The 22,756-nt window shown below is 45.4% G+C and overlaps 1 protein-coding gene across 2 annotated transcripts in view; it reads right to left on the reverse strand.

The window, feature by feature from the left end:
- Positions 1 to 2,559: 2,559 nt before the first annotated feature.
- Positions 2,560 to 22,756, reverse strand: part of LOC145341758 (transcription initiation factor TFIID subunit 4-like) — a 309,168-nt gene continuing 288,971 nt past the window's right edge. For both annotated transcript variants that reach the window (XM_080186669.1, XM_080186670.1), the window contains exon 16: positions 2,560 to 5,403. In XM_080186669.1, the coding sequence (XP_080042795.1) occupies positions 5,236 to 5,403 (168 nt within the window). In that variant the 3' untranslated portion in view covers positions 2,560 to 5,235. The remainder of the gene's footprint in view (positions 5,404 to 22,756) is intronic.

Raw genomic sequence — 22,756 nt, forward strand, 5'->3', positions numbered from 1 at the left:
GGAATTGAGGCTCAAAGAGACATTTGCAAAGCCGCTTATTTTCCTTTTTCCTTGCAGAAAGGAAATCAAAAAAAACATACAACACTGGTGGCCATTCAGCCCATCTGACCTCTGAAAGGGCTATCAATAAGTTGCACTTCCCTGCTCTTTCCCGAGTAATTGAGGATAGAATGGATGTTACTGAAACATTCTTTCAGTGAGAATGAGAGAAAGGAGCACATGTACAATGTTTAATAAACAGCTGTTTTATTTCTTTACAAAATAAGTACAAAGTTTGCAAGTATGTCTTTGCACACAGTCTGCAGCGCATAATCGTATGTACAGGGTATAATACCAAAAATAACGGAATTCTAATTAACACAAAAGTCTTTGTAAACACTATGTACAAATTGTTCTTCTAAAACCAGCTCTTCTGTTGTCTGCATGATTGTTGTGTTTGCTCATTCGAGTTAACACCTTAAATAATATTTTGGCTACACTGCAGATGAAGTGCAAATATACCTGCTTGTTCTTTAAGAACCATAAAAAAATTATTAAAACTATTTTAAACTGGCTGACAAATTACTTTATTTGTGCTTTTTCTCTCCCTCCCCAGTACTTCACAATGTTAAAAACATAATGCATCAGAGTGCCAGACAGCACTTATACAACCAGGGTTGGGGGGGGGGCTTGAGATAAATTCAAGCAACTTCACAGAGGTTCCTGAGCGCTCCGAGCAGAATTCAAGTTATTGAAGCACAGGATAAATCACTGACTGGAAGACCTGTGCCCTCCCTCTCACTCTCTGGCTGAGGCGTAGTGTGGACACTTGCATGAAGCAGTGTAAAGGTTACATGCTGTGTGTGGCACTGAGTGTGCATCTGCACGAGACAAAACCTCAACAGTGATCAATACTATGCAAAACTGTCAATATTTATCGGAATATTCACACCCACTCGCAGTGGAAGCAGTAATACTGGGCAAAGTGGGCACTGATATGGAACAGGAATTAATGCGCAGGAAAAGGGAAAATTGATACAGGTTAAAGGGGAGATTATGGTTGGGAAATGGGGAATGAATCAGTACCAGGGAGGGGGAGGGTGGCGGATCGATCCCTAGGGAGGGGGAGGGTGGCGGATCGGTCCCTAGGGAGGGGGAGGGTGGTGGATCGGTCCCGAGGGAGGGGGAGGGTGGCGGATCGGTCCCTAGGGAGGGGGAGGGTGGTGGATCGGTCCTGAGGGAGGGGGAGGGTGGCGGATCGGTCCCTAGGGAGGGGGAGGGTGGCGGATCGGTCCCTAGGGAGGGGGAGGGTGGCGGATCGGTCCCGAGGGAGGGGGAGGGTGGCGGATCGGTCCCTAGGGAGGGGGAGGGTGGTGGATCGGTCCTGAGGGAGGGGGAGGGTGGCGGATCGGTCCTGAGGGAGGGGGAGGGTGGCGGATCGGTCCCTAGGGAGGGGGAGGGTGGTGGATCGGTCCCGAGGGAGGGGGAGGGTGGCGGATCGGTCCCTAGGGAGGGGGAGGGTGGCGGATCGGTCCCTAGGGAGGGGGAGGGTGGCGGATCGGTCCCGAGGGAGGGGGAGGGTGGTGGATCGGTCCCGAGGGAGGGGGAGGGTGGTGGATCGGTCCCGAGGGAGGGGGAGGGTGGCGGATCGGTCCCGAGGGAGGGGGAGGGTGGCGGATCGGTCCCTAGGGAGGGGGAGGGTGGCGGATCGGTCCTGAGGGAGGGGGAGGGTGGTGGATCGGTCCCTAGGGAGGGGGAGGGTGGCGGATCGGTCCTGAGGGAGGGGGAGGGTGGCGGATCGGTCCCTAGGGAGGGGGAGGGTGGTGGATCGGTCCCGAGGGAGGGGGAGGGTGGCGGATCGGTCCCTAGGGAGGGGGAGGGTGGCGGATCGGTCCTGAGGGAGGGGGAGGGTGGCGGATCGGTCCCTAGGGAGGGGGAGGGTGGCGGATCGGTCCCTAGGGAGGGGGAGGGTGGTGGATCGGTCCTGAGGGAGGGGGAGGGTGGCGGATCGGTCCCGAGGGAGGGGGAGGGTGGCGGATCGGTCCCTAGGGAGGGGGAGGGTGGTGGATCGGTCCTGAGGGAGGGGGAGGGTGGCGGATCGGTCCTGAGGGAGGGGGAGGGTGGCGGATCGGTCCCTAGGGAGGGGGAGGGTGGTGGATCGGTCCCGAGGGAGGGGGAGGGTGGCGGATCGGTCCCTAGGGAGGGGGAGGGTGGCGGATCGGTCCCTAGGGAGGGGGAGGGTGGCGGATCGGTCCCGAGGGAGGGGGAGGGTGGTGGATCGGTCCCGAGGGAGGGGGAGGGTGGTGGATCGGTCCCGAGGGAGGGGGAGGGTGGCGGATCGGTCCCGAGGGAGGGGGAGGGTGGCGGATCGGTCCCTAGGGAGGGGGAGGGTGGCGGATCGGTCCTGAGGGAGGGGGAGGGTGGCGGATCGGTCCCTAGGGAGGGGGAGGGTGGTGGATCGGTCCCGAGGGAGGGGGAGGGTGGCGGATCGGTCCCTAGGGAGGGGGAGGGTGGCGGATCGGTCCTGAGGGAGGGGGAGGGTGGCGGATCGGTCCTGAGGGAGGGGGAGGGTGGCGGATCGATCTTAGAGAACGGGAGAACTTGGAGCTGGCAAAAAGAAAGTTAATACTGAAGAAAAGGGGAATTAATACCAGGAATGGGAACTTAATGCTGGGGATGGGGAAAGGGGGAATTCATATTGGGAAAAGGGAAATTAATACTGGGAAAAGAGGGAATGAAACAATATCAGGGAAGGGGGAAGGGGATGGCAGATCAATCCTGGGGAAAGTGGGAATTAATACTGGTTAAAAAGATGCTACTGTCGGCAAAAAGGGAAAATGAAGCAGTGGAAAGAGGGTTCTTAATACTGGGGAAAGAGGTCACGGAGAATACCAGGGAGAAAATTAAATAATACTGGGGGTAAAAGTACTGGGGAGAAAAAGGCGAACTAAGACCGAGGGCAGGGGGGATTTTTAATTAGTACTGGAAATGGAATCTTGAACTAAAATTGAGTGAGTTGCTGACTAAACGTTCATAAAGAATGAAGATAGGGTTCTGGAGAGGTCTGGGGTGAGCTGAGAATAATCTGCCCTCTTCTGTGTTGCTAACTTTCTTCTTGAACATTTTGGGTCAGATTTTCCCCAATTACCCTCCCACACAGAGAACATCATAGAGTCTATGGATGAGTGGGCACAGGGGCAGGAAAATCTTCCCGTCAGACTCCTTGCTGGGAGGTTCAGTGTGCCCTCTGATACCCCATCCATGGAGAGGCACCAGCCAACCAGAACTCCAATCTATGCCAGCCATTGTGCCAAGCAGCCATGAGATAATCATCACCAGCTCCACACTCACGCAGGGGCAGTTCATTCATCTCCCACAACTTAAATAGCAATGAAGGGAGAATTAGTGACTCTGCGCACACCAGGATTAGAACCTGGGACACTCTAGTTCTGCATCACAATGGTTTTCAGATTGGGGTCAATGGGTGGCCATGGAGATGTAGAAACTTTCCAGGGGACCCACAATCTAATCAATAATATGTCTGGGCTTTTGCTAAACAGGCTTTGCCGCAGCGACAGAGGGAAATCTGATAATAATGTGCGGCACCACAATTAGCTTCAAATCGGATTAACTGGATCAGATTTCTAATGGTTAGCATGCAACAAGTCTCAGTTGCCTTTTCATCTTGAGAACTGCGCAGTTTGCAATGAGATTTTGGTGGTGGAATGGTCAAGACAAGAGTAAATGAATGAGTGTGAGTGAAGCTGTAAGTGCTGCGAGGCAGGAGAGAGGTGCAGCAATAATGTGGTCAGTGCAGAATGAGCCAGCTCCCTTATCCCAGAGGGGAGTGGGAATGAGGGAGCACTGAACTCGGCAGAAAGAAGCTGTGTGTGCCTCCACCTTCTGCAACCCTCCAGTTCTGGGCTGAGATGGAAGTTGGAGAATTCTAGACTTCTCAGTGGGAATAAAACTTGGGAATATTTGAATTTGCTGCTGTCAATATTAGAATTATAATCAGCAGATTGTAAAAGATACAATATTATTAAAACATCTTTACATGCCACACTTGCAGATTCTGAGTATGATATAATTTTGGTGTGGAAACACAATCATGATTTATTGATGCTGTTGAAAAGTGGCCTTTCAACTAAAAAGGTTTGAGAATAACAGATGTTTGGCACTTTCTTTAACCAATCATTGGCACTGCCCCTTCACTCACTGTATTAGGTTATAAAGTGACAGCAGCACATTAGAGAGAGAAAGAGAGAGGGGCAGCTCACATGTTAATGCAAACGGGGTCATCAATGTTACTAATTCCCCCATCCAGCTCCAAATACAATTTAGAGAAAAAAAATGTAAAAGTGACTTTAAACTAACTGACCTCCCACACTGGTTGGTACAAACAGAACATCCACTGTGAGATCAACAATGCCCACTTTAATCTACCCATGAGGAAATCGTTAATGAGCAGCATCCCCCTCACCGCTAAAACATCTCAGGCAGTTTCACCGGGTCCCTGCTGTGTAACCGTTTTAGTTTTATAAAGAAACTTTAAATAAAGTTATAAAATGAAAAAAATATATATATATTTCCCTTAAACATAAATGCTTTCAATACTGCTAAAGGCTTTTGAATACAGAAGCAGCAATTCTGACTGGCTGCTGGAAGAGCTTACAACGTAATCATACATTATGATAAAACAAATTAAAGCATCAAACAAGACCAAGACTACAAGACAGCCGTGAAATTGGAGCCTTCCCTTTGCCCAGCAAAAACATAGCGAGGTGGGGTGTGGGGAAACACAAAATTAAAACGTAAACCTGCTGCACAACAAGTCTAGTTTGTCTGTGACTAGACAGCAAGAGGTTAACTATTGCTTTGATCAGGATTCTTTCCTGCTCTGACACAAACTCAGAAGTGTATTCCTGGCTCAGGACCCACCTGTTGGGCTTTTGTTCCAGTATTTTGCTGTCTTCACTGTGTAGTTACCAGCATTCGCTGTTCTTTCTTTCAATGTCTACGGACAAATGGACAAAGATTGGGTGGGGAGATACACAGAATTCAAATGCTGGATGCAAGCATTCAGCTAGAGGTATCTGAAGGTTATCAGGAGATGAGGTTTGAGGCAATGGTAAACAAATTTGGATACAAAATGATTTATTTGAGGAAAAGGCACAAGGCGGCAGTCACTGAATGCTGATGGGTGCCTGCAGCTGTAAGTCGGAGGGGGGACGAGTCCATGGTCCCCCCCAATCTCTACTTCAGGAATGCTCGGTAAAGTACTAGTGAGTGCCTGGTGTCTCGTTCCTGTTCCATGTAGAAGATGAAGTCCCTGAGGTTTACTCGAGTTACTCTTTGACGAGTGTACAGACGGGAAGAGGCTGTTCCGGATCCTGTCTGGGAGCCTGATGTGGGAGCTGCGCACTGTGAAGAGGAGAAACATAGGTCAGAACTGAAATTAAAAGTAACTTCCCTAGCTAATTATCGCTCAACAGATATTCTATTCATCTCTGAGCCCGCCATGATTACACCAGGTTTGGTAAACCTCTGGTATGCTGCTCAAGATGTGGAGATGCCGGCGTTGGACTGGGGTAAACACAGTAAGAAGTCTGACAAGACCAGGTTAGAGTCCAACCAGTTTACTTGATAGTAAACCCACAAGCTTTCGGAAACGGTGTTCCTTCGTCAGGTCACCTTCCACACACCTGACAAAGGAGCACCGTTTCCGAAAGCCTGTGGGATTACTGTCAAATAAACTGGTTGGACTTTTACCTGGCGTTGTGAAACTTCTTACTATGCTGCTCAAGTAACACTCATGCTGAGAGAGCCAAGACTGTCGATTGGCTATTCAACTAGCAAATTATCACAGCTTGAGTCAACTTCTGAACAATTCCAACACATTCCATCAGGGATTAGTGGATATTGATCTGGAGTATGAATCACATTCAATTTCTCCCCACCTCCATTCCTAGGAATGCAAATATGAAGATTTTATGAAATCCCTTTTAAATTTTAGGAGTTAAATTTGAGTTTAAAAGTGTGTTTATTTTGTAGAGTTTGTTAAAACAGGCAATATCTGCAGTGTGTCACGGGATGGCACAGATCACCACTGCTTCTATCAGGTGTGTATTAAATGACAGCATGTTTATTATTCCTATATATGCAAGGATAGCTTTATTAAATGAGACAATATCTCTGGGACGATGGGCTATTGTCAGCCAAAACTGTTTGCCATGGAGGAAGTGGGTGCTAAAGGTCTCTTAGCCAAGGGTAAAGTGAGACCACTGTCACAGAAATCATGGGATGAATCACCCTGCAGCTAGTTTGAACTTCCCTCCAGCCTTCGCTCCATCGCTTGTGTTATCTGTCTTCCATTTCCAATCTAGAAGCAAGAACTCTGTTAGTCCCTTAAGCTGGCACAGCGACAACAGCTCCAAGATCATCTCTCCACGGCAGTATCATCAATGAATCGAGTGAAGTTCAAATCCCCATCAAAGCTCGCTGTGGAACCGGATACTATACTTTGCAGGATTACACCATGAAAAAGGCCCAGGAAAGCAACTGAATGACAAAAACCCAACTGAATTACTGATGCCTCTAAGAAAGGAATTTGGATTTGATTTGACCTAAACTGGGCTCCCCGAGAACATAGTTGATTCTTAATGCCCTCAGAACTCTTAGTGGTGAACTGCTAATGAAATATTAGTGCTTTGTCACAGCATGTTCACCTTTGAGTTAGCAAGACACCAGTTGAAAACGCCTCGTGGAGACTTGAGCTCTGAATCCAACCTGGCACTCCAGTGTAATACTGAAGGAGTGCTGCACTGTTGGAGGTGCCGTCTGCTGAATGAGACATTACAATGCTGCACTGGATAGGTAGGAATCTTTCCAATGGCCTGATTTGAAGAAGGACAGGAAGATTCTTGTGTTTTGACCAATATTAATCCCTCAACCAACATCATCATAATCAATTTTTGGGTCATTGATCTCATTACTGTTCAAAGCAGCTTGATAACATTTCAAAAATATTTAATTAGTTTAAAGCGCTGTGGGATGTCCTGAGATAACAAAAGACATAAAAACACAAATTCTCTCTTCTTTCTCAAAGAACCACAGAAACTTCAATTAACATCGTCTCAAGACAATTAAAGGCCATGAGGTCACAATTTGCAATTTAATGTTTTTATTTAGAAGTTTATTCTAAAGCAAATTACATTATGGCACATCTGAACAGCAATATAAAAGGTGGTTAAAATGTGAATGAAAAAGTCATTGAAGTTATTTACCCAAATAGTGAAACCCCCTTATTTGTTAGCCTAACTAGGTCATAGATAAATAATGTGTCCATTACAGGGTACGGTGTCCCCTGAGCTCAAGATGGTTTGTGGAGTTTGTGAACGAAGGGAATTTGAAAAAGTCAGTTTTATTTAAAGAGATATCTACAGGAGGGAGGTTTCAGAGCTAAGATACACAATAGTAGTTAACACTATTCTGCTTAATGGAGGAAGGTGACCCATTGGCAACAGGAAAGTTTAAAACACAATTATTTTATATTATACAGAGACAAATGATTGGATGAAGGGTCTGTGTACTATAAATGTGTTTGCTCCTTTTGTGAAATGAAACAGCTTACCAATTTCATACCGGCCTCAAGGCCTCTCTGGCATTGCTGTCAAAAAAACTGCAGTCAAGTGTGAAAGACACAACTTTCAGTCCACAGGTCAAGGAGGGACACAACATTATGTACAGTCTACAGAGCAGAAACAGGCCATTTGGCCCAATTGGTCTGTGCCAGTGGTTATGCTCCATGTGATGCTCCTCCCACTATTAGCCCAGGTTATACTATCGTGTGGTTAAATATTGAGTAAGTGATGCCTATCATCACAGGAAGGAGCTGAACTTCTGTACCTGAAATATTAATAGGAACAAATGGTGCCTTGACAATCCCAACCACATTAAAGCAGTGTTTGAGCAATAGGAGGGCAAGGGAACAGGCTTGGCTGTGTGGGACAGGGATCGGCGGGACAGGGATGGTTCCAGTTGGAAATACTCAGTAAGTTGTCAGCAAGAAGAAAGATGCATTCTTTCAGTGCAACTACTGGAAACCAGAAGGTAATCAGCCCTTCAATAACCCTCAACAACTGAGGGGACAAATAATCAAAGAATGTATACTGTTGTTGTTTACTTTAAAATAAATCCCAAGTTATCAGCACTGACTTGTTTTTCCTCCAGTCTGCATCACATATGGAAAAGAACACCTTTAATAAACTAACAGCACCTTAAGCATCTCAAGCAGAGGCAACGTTGTCTGTAGCCATAGTAACAAATTAGAGAGCAGCACACATCAAGGGAAAGAAACAGAGGAAAATAGCCCTCAGGTAATGTACCACACAGTTACCACACTCCAGGCTCTCACAGCTCAGCTCAATCTCCAACCCTCACCTTGCTTGGATTTGCTTTTTTCCCCAGATAGGTGCTTGCGTGTGTATATGTGCGTATATATTTTTTTCGACTACATACAGGGATATGCATCCTATTCTGCCGTCAGGGCTGCTTTTGTTAAACAAAGCCAGCCTTGTTTGTGGGCTGTTTGCCTCCAGGCATCCTCCTCCAGCCAAGAGGGCGGAACAGCTTGATGCTGGCCTTGGCTGCAGCTGCTGTTCCCATATCCTGTGATCAGATGCCAGGAAGCGATCAGGCAAGGGTGTGTCAAATGACGGTGCTTTTTGCAAAACAATTCTGTTTTGCCCAGGGTGGAACCACCTCACTCCTTCCTTCTGCTCTCAGCTACCAACTATGTGGGTGACTGTGTGACACCAGCCCAAAGCAGAATGGGGTACAACGCAGATCCCAGACCATCATTCCCTCTTACAAATGGACTCCCTGGAAATTTTGCACTACTAAAGAAACAGGGGTGGGACAGAGCCGGAAAAATACCACAAAGATCTGTGACAGAAACAACCAATTATCTGTGATATCAGAACAAGGGCAACATTGTACATTACAGGAACAAACAGCCCTGTGCATTATTTTGGGCAATAGCAAAATTCCACATACTATAGGGAATAGTCCTGTGTGTATTTTAGGGAATAGCAGGTCATGTATACAATAGGGAATAGCTCCTGTGTGTACAACAAGAATACAGCACCCCCTGTATATATTATAAGTAACAGCAGTCCTAGGTATGTTACAGAGAACAGCAAGTAACAACTTCTACGGTGCTTTCGAGGAGTATTATAAAATAAAGTGTGAGATTGAGCAAGATAGGAAGATATTAGGTCAGATGACTTAAGGGCAGTGAAAGAGGCAGATTTTATGAGGAGGGTGTTAATGGAGGAAAGTGAGGTAAAGAGGCATGGGGAGGGAATTCCAGGCCCAGAAGGTGAAGGCATGGCCACCAATAGTGCAGCAATTAAAACCAGGGATTCATGAGAGGCCAGAATTAGAGCAGCCCAGAAATCTTGGAGGATTATGGGCTGGAGACAATTATAGAGATAAGGAGGAGCGAGGCCATAGCGTAGATTTTCAAACAAGGATGATAGCGTTAAAGTCCCAGATGTCGGTTGACCAGGAACCAGTGTAGGTCAGCATGTATGGACGAAGGGGAAGGGGACTTGGTGTGAGTTAGGACACGGGGAGCAGAGTTTTTGATGCCCTCAAATTTAGGGAGAATACAATGTGGGAAGCCACATGCAGGCATGTATTGGAATAATTGAATCCAGAGGTAACAGAGGAATGAATGAGGGTTTCAACTGCAGATACACTGAGACGGGAGGAAATTCAGACCACGTTATAAAGCTGGAAATAGGTGCTCTTAGTGATGGTACCAAAATGAGGTTGGAATCTCATCTGGGATCAAATATGACACCAAGGTTCTGAACACACTGACTTAATCCTAGACTGTTTCCAGGGAGACAGATGGAGTTGGTAGTTAGGGAGTGTAATCTGGAACAGGACCAAAAACAACGACTTCCCAAAATTTAATAGGAAGAAATTTCTGTTCAGTCAGCACCAAATGATGGATAAGCAGTCTGAGAACATAGTGATGGTGGAAGGATAAAGAAAATCGCTGGTGACATAGAGCTTGTATCACCAGCTTACATGTGGAAACTAAAGCTATGCTCAACATACCTAATCACCCCAAGTGGTGATATTGTGGGGGTTAAACACCCCGAGTGGTGATATTGCAGGAGTTAAACACCCCGAGTGGTGATATTGTGGGAGTTAAACACCCCGAGTGGTGATATTGTGGGAGTTAAACACCCCGAGTGGTGATATTGTGGGAGTTAAACACCCCGAGTGGTGATATTGTGGGAGTTAAACGCCCCAGGTGGTGATATTGCGGGAGTTAAACACACCGAGTGGTGATATTGTGGGAGTTAAACACCCCGAGTGGTGATATTGTGGGAGTTTAACACCCCGAGTGGTGATATTGTGGGAGTTAAACGTCCCGAGTGATGATGTTGTGGGAGTTTAACACCCCGAGTGGTGATGTTGTGGGAGTTTAACACCTCGAGTGGTGATATTGTGGGAGTTAAACACCCCGAGTGGTGATATTGCGGGAGTTAAACACCCCGAGTGGTGATATTGTGGGAGTTAAACACCCCGAGTGGTGATATTGTGGGAGTTTAACACCTCGAGTGGTGATATTGTGGGAGTTAAACACCCCGAGTGGTGATATTGCGGGAGTTTAACACCTCGAGTGGTGATATTGTGGGAGTTAAACACCCCGAGTGGTGATATTGTGGGAGTTTAACACCTCGAGTGGTGATATTGTGGGAGTTAAACACCTCGAGTGGTGATATTGTGGGAGTTAAACACCCCGAGTGGTGATATTGTGGGAGTTAAACACCCCGAGTGGTGATATTGCGGGAGTTAAACACCTCGAGTGGTGATATTGTGGGAGTTTAACACCTCGAGTGGTGATATTGTGGGAGTTAAACACCCCGAGTGGTGATATTGCGGGAGTTAAACACCCCGAGTGGTGATATTGTGGGAGTTAAACACCCCGAGTGGTGATATTGTGGGGGTTAAACATCCTGAGTGGTGATATTGTGGGAGTTAAACACTCTGAGTGGTGATATTGTGGGAGTTAAACGCCCCGAGTGGTGATATTGTGGGAGTTAAACGCCCCGAGTGGTGATATTGTGGGAGTTAAACACCCCGAGTGGTGATATTGTGGGGGTTAAACATCCTGAGTGGTGATATTGCGGGAGTTAAACACCCCGAGTGGTGATATTGCGGGAGTTAAACACTCCGAGTGGTGATATTGTGGGAGTTAAACGCCCCGAGTGGTGATATTGTGGGAGTTAAACACTCCGAGTGGTGATATTGTGGGAGTTAAACGCCCCGAGTGGTGATATTGTGGGAGTTAAACACCCCGAGTGGTGATATTGTGGGAGTTAAACACTCAGAGTGGTGATATTGTGGGAGTTAAACGCCCCGAGTGGTGATATTGTGGGGGTTAAACACCCCGAGTGGTGATATTGTGGGAGTTAAACACTCTGAGTGGTGATATTGAGGGAGTTAAACACCCCAGGTGGTGATATTGTGGGAGTTAAACACACCGAGTGGTGATATTGTGGGAGTTAAACACCCCGAGTGGTGATATTGCGGGAGTTAAACACTCCGAGTGGTGATATTGCGGGAGTTAAACACCCCGAGTGATGATATTGTGGGAGTTAAACACCCCGAGTGGTGATATTGTTAGCAATAAGTGTAAGACAGGGAAGAATTTCCGAAGTATGTTTGGGAGAAATTCCACGATCAATATTTTCTCAGCCCAACCAGGATTGCTGGATCTGCTGCTGGAGAATGTGGTGGGATACAAGGACCAAGTGTCTGTGAGGGAACACTTGGGTAAGAGTGATCATTGTATCCTAAGGTTAAGATTAGTGTTGGAGAAGGAGGAACAATTAGAACCTCTTATTGGAAGGGGGCTAATGTCAGTGGGATCAGAAGGGATCTAGGCAGGGTAAAATGGAATCAGAGACTGACAAGAAAACTGTGATAGAAAATGGATGACCTTTCAGGAGGAGATGTTACTATGACAGGGTGGCAAAATTCCCCTCCAATTCAATTTTCAAGTTTGCTGACAACACCACTGTTGTGGGGCAGATCTCAATGACAAGACAGAGTACAGGAATGAGATAGAGAATCTGGTGAACTGATGTGATGAGAATAATCTCTCCCTTAATGTCAATAAAATAAAGGAGATTGTCATCGACTCAGGAAGCGTAGTGGAGAACATGCCCTTGTCTAGATCAATTGGCCAAAGTAGAAAGGGTCGAGAGCTTCAAGTTTTTAGAGGACCAGATCACCAAGAACCTGTCCTGGTCCCTCCATGCCAACACTATAGTTAAGAAAGCCCACCAACCCCCCTACTTTCTCAGGATATGAAGGAAATTTGACATGTCAGCTACAACTCTGACCAACTTTTACAGATGGGCCATAGAAAGCATTCTTTCTGGTTGTATCACAGTTTGGTATGGGCTCCTGCTCTGCCCAAGACCACAAGAAACTACAAAAGGTTGTGAGTGTAGCCCAATCCATCGTGCAAACCAGCCTCCTATCCATTGACTCTGTCTACACTTTCTGCTGCCTCGGCAAAGTAGCCAGAATAATTAAGGACCCTAGGGACCTTGGACATTCTCTCTTCTACATTTTTCCGCCGGGAAACAAAACAAAAGCCTGAGATCACGTGCCAACTCAAAGAACAGCTTCTTCTCTGTTGCCATCAGACTTTTGAATGGACTTACCTCACATTAAGTTGATCTTTCTCTACATCCTAGCCATGACTGTAACACTACATTCTGCACTCTCTCCTTCCCTCCTCTATGAACAGTAACTTTTGTCTCCATAGCGCACGAGAACAATACTTTTCACTGTAAGCTAATACACGTGACAATAATAAATCAAATCAAATCAAACATTTTAACAAAGGAGAAAGGGAGAGAAACCAAAGCCAGGGCTTCTTGAATGACCACGGAAAATATAAAGAAACAAAAAAAGAGGGTGTATTATGTATGTTAGGTGAATTCTTTCAGCACAATCTTAAGAAAATAAGCTGAGAGGAAAACTGAACTGCAATAAATCTGAGCTATAATCCCAGAACACCTTTCCTCACAGCACTGCAGGCATTCCTTCAACACATGGATGGCAGCAGTTCAAGAAGGCAATTGACCACCACCTTTTCAAGGGCAATTAGGGATGGGCAATAAATGCTGACTCCCACATCCCATGAACGAATCCACTTCAAAAATTTATAGTCAACATAATAGCGAAACCAAAAATCTTCTATCACATACGGAGAGAGAGGCCTATTTAAGCTATATGCTTAAAGGTGCACTGCAAGGCTGAGTTCTTTGTATTGGGGTACACTAAGGAAGAGGAATCTAACAAAATATCACTCAGAGTGGATATGGCAGAGGTAATGGACTGTGTGAACATTGATATCGAAATTTGCTGATGACACCAAGATTGGGGGAAAGGCAAATTGTGCGGAGGGTGTGGAGAGTCTGCAGAAGGATCTAGATAGGCTGGGCGAATGGGCCAGGAAATGGCAAATGGAATTTAATGTTGGCAAGTGTGAGGTGGTCCACTTTGGTAGGAAGAATGGTAGGAAGGACTATTACTTACGTGGCGAAAAACTGCAGCAGGCGACGGTGCAGAGGGACCTCGGGGTCCTTGTGCATGAGTCGCAAAAACCCAGCTTGCAGGTGCAGCAGGTGGTCAGGAAGGAGAATGGGATGCTGGCCTTCATAGCGAGGGGGATTGAATATAAAAGTAGGGAGGTCTTGCTGCAGCTGTATAGGGCATTGGTGAGGCCGCAGCTGGAGTACTGTGTGCAGTTTTGGGCGCCGCACCTGCGCAAGGATATTTTGGCCCTGGAGGGAGTGCAGAGGAGGTTTACTAGGCTGATACCGGAGTTGAGGGGATTGAGCTATGAGGAGAGGCTGAATAAACTAGGCTTGTACTCGTTAGAGTTTAGAAGAATGAGGGGAGATCTCATTGAGACGTATAAGATGATGAATGGGATGGATAGGATAGAGGTGGAGAGACTCTTCCCGCTCAAAAAAGACAGTAGGACTAGGGGGCACAGCCTCAAGATAAAGGGGAGGCGGTTTAGAACGGAGTTGAGGAGGAACTTCTTCACTCAAAGGGTGGTGAATCTCTGGAATTCTCTGCCCGTTGAAGTGGTGGAGGCTGCCTCGCTAAATATTTTTAAGAAGCGGGTTGATGGGTTCTTGATAAGAGAGGGGATTAAGGGTTATGGGGAGAGGGCGGGAAAGTGGAACTGAGCCACAACAGATCAGCCATGATCTTATTGAATGGCGGGGCAGGCTCGAAGGGCTAGATGGCCTACTCCTGCTCCTATTTCTTATGTTCTTATAGGTGGGATGTACCGGAAAGACTGCCTATGTTTACAGTGGATTGGCTGCTTCCCAAGGTGTTCAGGGAATGTCGAGATTACAGCCAGAATCTTTCAATCTTTCACATATATACTGGGGATTTGATTTGATTTGATCTGATTTATTCTTGTCACATGTATTAACATACAGTGAAAAGTATTGTTTCTTGCGTGCTGTATAGACAAAGCATACTGTTCATAGAGAAGAAAATGAGAGGGTGCAGAATGTAGCGTTACAGTCATAGTTAGGGTGTAAAGGAAGATCAACTTAAAGCAAGGTAGGTCCATTCAGAAGTCTGACAGCAGCAGGGAAGAAGCTGTTCTCGAGTCGGTTGGCACGTGACCTCAGACTTTTGTATCTTTTTCCCATAGGAAGCAGGTGGAAGAGAGAATGGGCTGGGTGTGTGGGGTCCTTAATTATGCCGGCTGTTTTGTTGAGGCAGCGGGAAGAGCAGACAGAGTCAGTGGATGTTAGAATTCACCTAACATACATAATACACCCTCTTCTTTTGTTTCTTTATATTTTCCCTGGTCATTCAAGAAGCCCTAACTTTGGTTCCTTTCCCTTTCTCCTTTGTTAAACTGTTTGAGTTGAGTTTGCGTGATGGATTGAGATGGATTGATGGTGGAGCTTGGAAAGTGGCAAATGTAACATTCAAGAAAGGATGTCAGGACAGTCCGGTTAACTACAGGCAATCAGTTTTAACATCTGCTGAAAGCAAGATTTCATAAACAATAATCAGTGAAAAAAATGAACTGGAGTTAATTAAGGACAGTCAATAAAGATTTATAAAAGGCAGATCATGCTTGAGTTGATGAAGTAACTGAGAAGGTTGATAAAGGTAATGTGGTGGATGTTGTCAATATGGATAAAGGATCAGTATCAGCTTGGATAAAAAAAATTGGCTTAAGGACAAAAAACAGTGAATGGTGGAAAACAGTTATTTTTCAGACTGGATGATGGTAGGCAGTGGTGTTCTCCAATGGTCAGGGCTAGGACAATAGGTTTTTGGGGGGAATATATGAATGATTTAGATTTTGGAACACGGCAACTTTTCCACATTTGCTGGTGATGCCAAGCTTGTAGATATGGCAGACAGTGAGGGTGACACAAATAGACTGCAACAGGATGTAGACAGCTAGCAGGGAGGATAGACATGTGGCTACTGGAATTTAATGTAGCATAATGTGAGATGTAGCATTTTGGCAGAAGGGGTCAGAAGAGGCAATATAGATTTAATTGAACAGTTTGGAAGAGTGTGCAGGAACACAGGGATATAGGATCTTTGAAGATGGATATATTGAGAGGGTGTTTAGTAAAGCATATAGGATCTTGGGCTTCATAAATAGCGTCATTGAAAACAAAAGCAGAGAAGTTATGCTGAACCTTTATAAAGACCTAGTTGGGTCACAACTAGAGCATTGTGTCCAGTTCTGTCTCCACACTTTAGGAAGGATGTGAGGGACATTGAGAGGGTGCAGAGGAGATTTACCAGAGTGGTTCCAGGGATGAGGGATTTTAGGTTGGATGAGTTGGAGCAAAGGAGATCGAGTGGAGATTTGATGGCGGCTATAAGGTTCTGACAGGTTTAGATAAGATAGATAAAGAAAAGCTGTTACCGTTGGCTGATGGTATAAGGGCAAATTTAAGAATTGGGAAGAGATACAGCAGGATAGAGTCATAGAGGTTTACAGCATGGAAACAAGCTCTTCAGCCCAACTTGTCCATGCCACCCTTTTTTTTAAAAACCCCAAAGCTTATCCCAATTTCCCACATTTGTACCATATCCCTCTATCCCCATCGTACCCATGTAACTATCTAAATGCTTTTTAAAAGATAAAACTGTACCTGCCTCCAATACTACCTCTGGCAGTTTGTTCCAGACACTCACCACCCACTGTATGAAACATCTGCCCCTCTGGACCCTTTTGTATCTCTCCCCTCTCACCTTAAACCTATGCCTTCTAGTTTTAGACTCCCCTACCCTTGGGAAAAGATGTCCGCTATCTACTTGTCTATGCCTCTCATTATTTTATAGACCTCTATAAGGACACCCCTCAGCCTCCTACGCTCCAGAGAAAAAAGTCCCAATCTATTCAGTCTCTCCTTATAACTCAATCCATCAAGTCCTGGTAGCATCCTAGTAAATCTTTACTGCACTCTTGCTAGTTTAATAATATCCTTTCTATAATAGGATGACCAGAATTGCACACAGTATTCCATGTGTGGCCTTACCAATGTCTTGTACAACTTCAACAAGACGTCCCAACACCTGTATTCAATGTTCTGACCGATGAAACCAAGCATGCCGAATGCCTTCTTCACCACTCTGTCCACCTGTGACTCCACTTTCAAGGAGCTATGAAGGTGTACCCCTAGATCTCTTTGTTCTGTAACTCTTCCAGCGCCCTACCATTAACTGAGTAAGTCCTGTCCTGGTTCAATCGACCAAAATGCATCACCTTGCATTCGTCTAAATTAAACTCCATCTGCCATTCAACAGCCCATTGGCCCAATTGATTAAGATCCTGTTCAATTGGAGATATCTTTCTTCACTGTCCACTACGTCACCAATCTTGATGTCATCTGCAAACTTACTAACCATGCCTCCTACATTCTCATCCAAATCATGAATATAAATGACAAATAACAGTGGGCCCAGCACTGATCCCTGAGGCACACCACTGGTCACAGGCCTCCAGTTTGAAAAACAACTCTCTATAACCAGCCTCTGGCTTCTGTCAAGAAGTGGAGATGCCGGCGTTGGACTGGGGTAAACACAGTAAGAAGTCTCACAACACCAGGTTAAAGTCCAACAGATTTATTTGGTAGTAAACACCACTAGCTTTTGGGGTTTGCCCCTTCGTCAGGTGCCTGGGAGTGGGAGTTCTGATCACAAACAGAGCATATAAAAGCGCACACAGTTTACAGAATACTAATTAGAATGCTATACTGATAGCCAAGTTCCACACATGAGGACGGCCTCCACCGGGATCTTGGGTTCATGTCACATTATTTGTAACCCCCATGACTTGCCTGGGCTTGTAAAATCTCACTTACTGTCCTGTCTGGAGACAATACACATCTCTTTAACGTGTGCTCAATGCTATCTTCACACACATTGTCTGTACCTTTATTGGACCTTGGTTAGCTGTAAAAACTCGTATTCTAATCAGTATTCTGTAAACTGTGTGTGCCTTTGTATGTTCTGTTTGTGATCAGAACTCCCACTCACCTGACGAAGGGGCAAACCCCGAAAGCTTGTGGTGTTTACTACCAAATAAACCTGTTGGACTTTAACCTGGTGTTGTGAGACTTCTTATTCTGTCAAGAAGCCAATTTTGTATCTATTTAGATACCTCACCCTGGATCCCATGAGATTTAACTTTATGCGACAACCACCATGCAGTACCTTGTCAAAGGCCTTGCTAAGGTCCATGTAGACAACATCAACTGCACTGGCCTCATCTAGCTTCTTGGTTATCCCTTCAAAAAACCCAATCAAATTTGTGAGGATATAAGGAAGAACTTTTTTACACAGTGACCCGCGCATGTACTGTTTCAGGGGCTGATGGGAGCAAAGACAATCAATGATTTCAAAAGGAATCATTTAGATTTTGGAAGGACACGAGGGAAGTAAACTTGCCGGACTATGGGAATGGAGATAGGAGATTAGTACTGACTAGATTACTCCACAGACTGCTCGCATGGGGTCTAGAGGACAAATGGCCTCTTCTATGCCATAAAAACCCTACGAACAGCAGGTGTTATGTTTCTTTTGGAGAACAACAGCCCCTCTTATGTGTAATATAGAGAATAGCACCCCCTGTGCATCATTATATATAACAGCAGTTTGTACACATCAGTAACGAGTAGCAGTTCCTCTGTATGTTCAGGACAACAGCAGTCCCTGTGTATTTACAGCCAGACTGTAGTTTTATCAGTATTAGTTGTAACTGACAGGGATGCATGAGAAGAAAGTTTGTGTAGGATACCTGAAAAGTACTAACACTTTTGGAGAAAGATAAGTAGGAAAACTGAGAGAAAAATGCAATAGGAGCTCACAAAGCCTTCTGATAGCCATCCTAATTTGGAAACAAGGTATCTGATAGCTCTGAGGTTTTGTTTTAAATCCACAATCTCAAGTTCAGGTACACATCTCAATGGCACTCACACCCTGAGAAAGGAGAAGCTAATTAATAACAACAAGCAGCACAGCACACACCGCTGCCTACTAACCACACAGGACAAAATCACTTCCAAACTGTGGGATCCAGGGTGAGGCTTCTCATGCTCCAAGCCAGGTTTGCACATTCAATTGGGAGAGTTGAAGACAGGCTAGACAGGTCAGGAAGGTCTCAGGCCACTCCCTTGGTTAAGCTCTAAGTCATCATCTATCTTGATTTGTATCACTAAGTGTGTGCTGCATTGATGGAGGTGACATCTTTCAGATGGGGACTCCACCGGCTCTAGCCCATGCTTCAGGTAGATACTGAGGAATCCATGACACAAGCTAGGAGAGAAAGGATTTTCCTTATGTCCCAGACTCGCCTCTGGACTTCCTCAGCAAATTAGAAATGTTTGGGGTTGATGGGTTCTTGGCAGCACAGGTTAGAAGTTGGCTGAGAAATAGGAAACGGGGGGAGGTAGAGATGGGCTTTTCTCAGACTGGAGACAACTTGAAAATGGTGTTCCTCGGGGATCAGTGTTGGAACCGTTGTTTTTATGATTTATATAAACAATTTAGAGATGTGTGCTGAGGGCAAAATCTCCAAATTTGCAGATGTTACTAAGGTACAGTGAATAGTGAATTGTCAGAATGATGCTAAGCAATGTTAGAGGGACATGGACAAGTTGGCCAAATGGGCAGACTTCTGGCAGATGAATTTCATGCAGTGAAATGTGACATAATGCATTTTGGTAGAAGGGACACTGGGAGACATTACAGGCTCAATGGTACAACTTTGAGGAGAGTACATGTGCGGAAGGACCTCGGGGTTCAAGTGCATTATTCTGTGAAAGTGGCCAGGCCTGGCCAGAAAACAGTTATTAAGAAGGCTGATAGGATCCTTAGGTTTATAAATAGAAGCATTGAGTGTAAAAGCAAGAAAGTGATGCTATATCACTACAAATCATTGATCAGATCACATTTAGAGTATTGTGTTCAATTCTGGGCACCTTTTTTAAGGAAGGATGTTAAAGCCCTGGAGAGAGAGAGAGTGCAAAGGAGATTCACTAGAATGAAACCGGGAATGTGGAATTATAGATACAAATAAAGGTTAGTGAAATTGGGCTGATTCTCCTTGGAGCAGAGAAGATTAAGAGCTGACCTTAATGAGATGTTCAAAATGATGAACAATTTTGACTGGGTAAAGAAGGATATTCATCATAACCTCTTCTGACCAACTTTGTCAAAAGCCTTCTGTAAGTCCAAATAAACCACATCCACTGGTTCCCCCTTGTCAATTCTACTAGTTAAATCCTCAAAGATTTCCAGAAGATTTGTCAAGCATGATTTCCCTTTCATCAATCCATGCTGACTCTGATTCGACAACTGTTTCCCAAGTGCTCTGCTATAAAATCTTTGAAAATGGACTCTAGAATTTTCCCCATTTACCGACATTAAGCTGACTGATCTATAGAATCATAAAAATTTTACAGCAGAGTGAAATGTGAGGAAGTGATGGCTTTGCAGTATTATCACCAGACTATTAATCCAGAAGCTCTGCTAATGTTCTGAGGACCCGGGTTCAAATCTCACCACGGCAGATGGGGAATTTGAATTCAATAAAAATATCTGGAATTAAGAATCTACTGATGACCACAAAATCATTGTTGATTGTCAGAAAAACCCATCTGGTTCACTAATGTCCCTGTAGGAAAGGAAATCTGTCATCCTTACACAATCTGACCTACATGTGATTCCAGAGCCACAGCAATATGGTTGACTCTCAACTATCCTCCAAGGCAACTAGGGATGGGCAATACATACTGGCCAGCTAGCGATGTCAGGCTCCTGAAAGAGTTATGCAGCTAGTCCCATTTTCTAACCCCATCTCCTCACTTTCATCACATTCAAATATATATCCAGCTCTCTTCTGAAACTCCCTGGAATCCACCTCCACCCCTCTCCCAGGCAGCACATTCCAAAGTCCAACAACTCTCTGAGTAAAGGAGTTTCTCCTCATCTCACTCCTAGCTCGGGTTGATCCAAATTCTTAAGACTATATGGGGTTTGGAGACAGCTCTCCCAGTGTTGGCACCAAGTCTTCAGGTACTGGGAGAAGCGAAATTTGCAGAGTCTAGTGGATAGTGTGCCTTTGTCACGTCCATACGTGGTGCCTAAGCTGATGTTGAATGGTCTGTCTAGTTTTATACTTAGGATACATTTTCTAGCTGGTTGCTACAACTGGGTGGCTTGCTGGGTCATTTCAGAAGGTAGTTAATAGTTGACCACATTGCTGTGGGTCTGGAGTCATATGTAGGCCATAGCGGGTAAGGCTCTGAATCATTTTATTGTTATTAGCTTTTGATTCCTGATTTATTTAATAAATTAATTTAAATGTCCCAGCTGCCATGGTGGGATCTTAACTCATTTCCCTGGTTTATTATCCAGGCCCTGGATTAAAAGTCGAGTACCATAGTCACTAAAACACACATTCAGTTTTGAGGTAATCCATGGCTCAGTTTCAAAGGGACCAGTGAATCAGTTCCAAAGGACCTATCGATCAGTTCTGATCAGGAGTATTGTCAGTAGAGGACAAGATGGTGGAAAATGCAGGCACACTGGATGCCTATAACTGAACTGAGGAGGTCCAACAGCAACACGACCCAGCACATCAAGGCAGCAATTCCCCAACTGAACAGAGCTCTGCCTCAGGCTAAGTAAAGCAAGCCAGTTAAATTAAGCACCGTCCGACACACAGGAAAATCCATCACATTTCATAAGCAAAGCACTTTCAAAGGACAAAAGAACAAAGAACAAAGAAAATTACAGCACAGAAACAGGCCCTTCAGCCCTCCAAGCCTGCACTGACCATGCTGCCCGACTTAACTAAAATGCCCTACTCTTCCGGGGAACATATAGAACATAGAACAATACAGGCCCTTCGGCCCTCAATGTTGTGCCAAGCTATGCCCAAACCCAAGATCAAGCTATCCCACTCCCTATAATTCTGGTGTGCTCCATGTGCCTATCCAATAGCCGCTTGAAAGTTCCTAAAGTGTCCGACTCCACTATCACAGCAGGCAGTCTATTCCACACCCCAACCACTCTCTAAGTAAAGAATCTACCTCGGACATCCCTCCTATGTCTCCCACCATGAACCTTATAGTTATACCCCCTAGTAACAGCTACATCCACCTGAGGAAATAGTCTCTGCACGTCCACTCTATCAATCCCCCTCATCATCTTATAAACCTCTATTAAGTCACCTCTCATCCTCCTCCGCTCTAAAGAGAAAAGCCCCAGCTCCCTCAACCTTTCCATATAAGACCTATCCTCCAAACCAGGCAGCATCCTGGCAAATCTCTGCATTCTCTCTAATGCTTCCACATCCTTCTTATAGTGAGGTGAAGTCTATCCCTCTATTCCCATCCTATTCATGTATTTGTCAAGGCGCCCCTTAAAAGTCACTACCGTATCTGCTTCCACTACCTCCCCGGGTACTGAGTTCCAGGCACCCACTATCCTGTGTGTAAAAAAACTCTGCCTCATACATCTCCTTTAAACCTTGTCCCTCGCACCTTAAACCTGTGCCCCCTAGTATTTGACTCTTCCACCCTGGGAAAAAGTTTCTGATTATCCAGTCTGTCCATGCCTCTCATAATCTTGTAGACTTCTATCAGGTCGCCCCTCATCCTCCGTCGTTCCAGTGAGAACAAAACCAAGTTCCTCCAGCCTCTCCTCATAGCTAGTACCAGGCAACATCCTGGTAAATCTTTTCTGTACCCTCTCCAAAGCCTTCGCATCCTTGTGGTGGTGTGGCGACCAGAATTGAACACTATATTCCAAGTGCGGCTTAACTAACTTTCCTCAGATGTCTGGATGGAGTTGCGGACTGGCATGGTGTGGAGAAGAGGCCATCTCAGATTGTCCAAACAAACATTTTGGATTTTATTCATTCATGGGATACAGGCATCACTGGTTAGGTCAGCATTTATTACCCATCCCTAAATACCTTAGAGAAGGTGGTGGTGAGCTGTCTTCTTGAATTGTTGCAATGAAATGTCTGAGGACTATCACACGAGGTGGGTTTTGCAGAGTGGGGGTAAGTCGATTCTCAATCAGACTGAAGGCTGGGAATCAAGAAATGCTTCCCCATTGTTCTCCAACCAGCATCAATGCTGGTTTTCTCCAGCCCATA

Source organism: Carcharhinus amblyrhynchos, chromosome 4, assembly GCF_965287045.1.
Source record: "Carcharhinus amblyrhynchos chromosome 4, sCarAmb.v2.hapA, whole genome shotgun sequence".
In the NCBI taxonomy this organism is placed as follows: domain Eukaryota; kingdom Metazoa; phylum Chordata; class Chondrichthyes; order Carcharhiniformes; family Carcharhinidae; genus Carcharhinus; species Carcharhinus amblyrhynchos.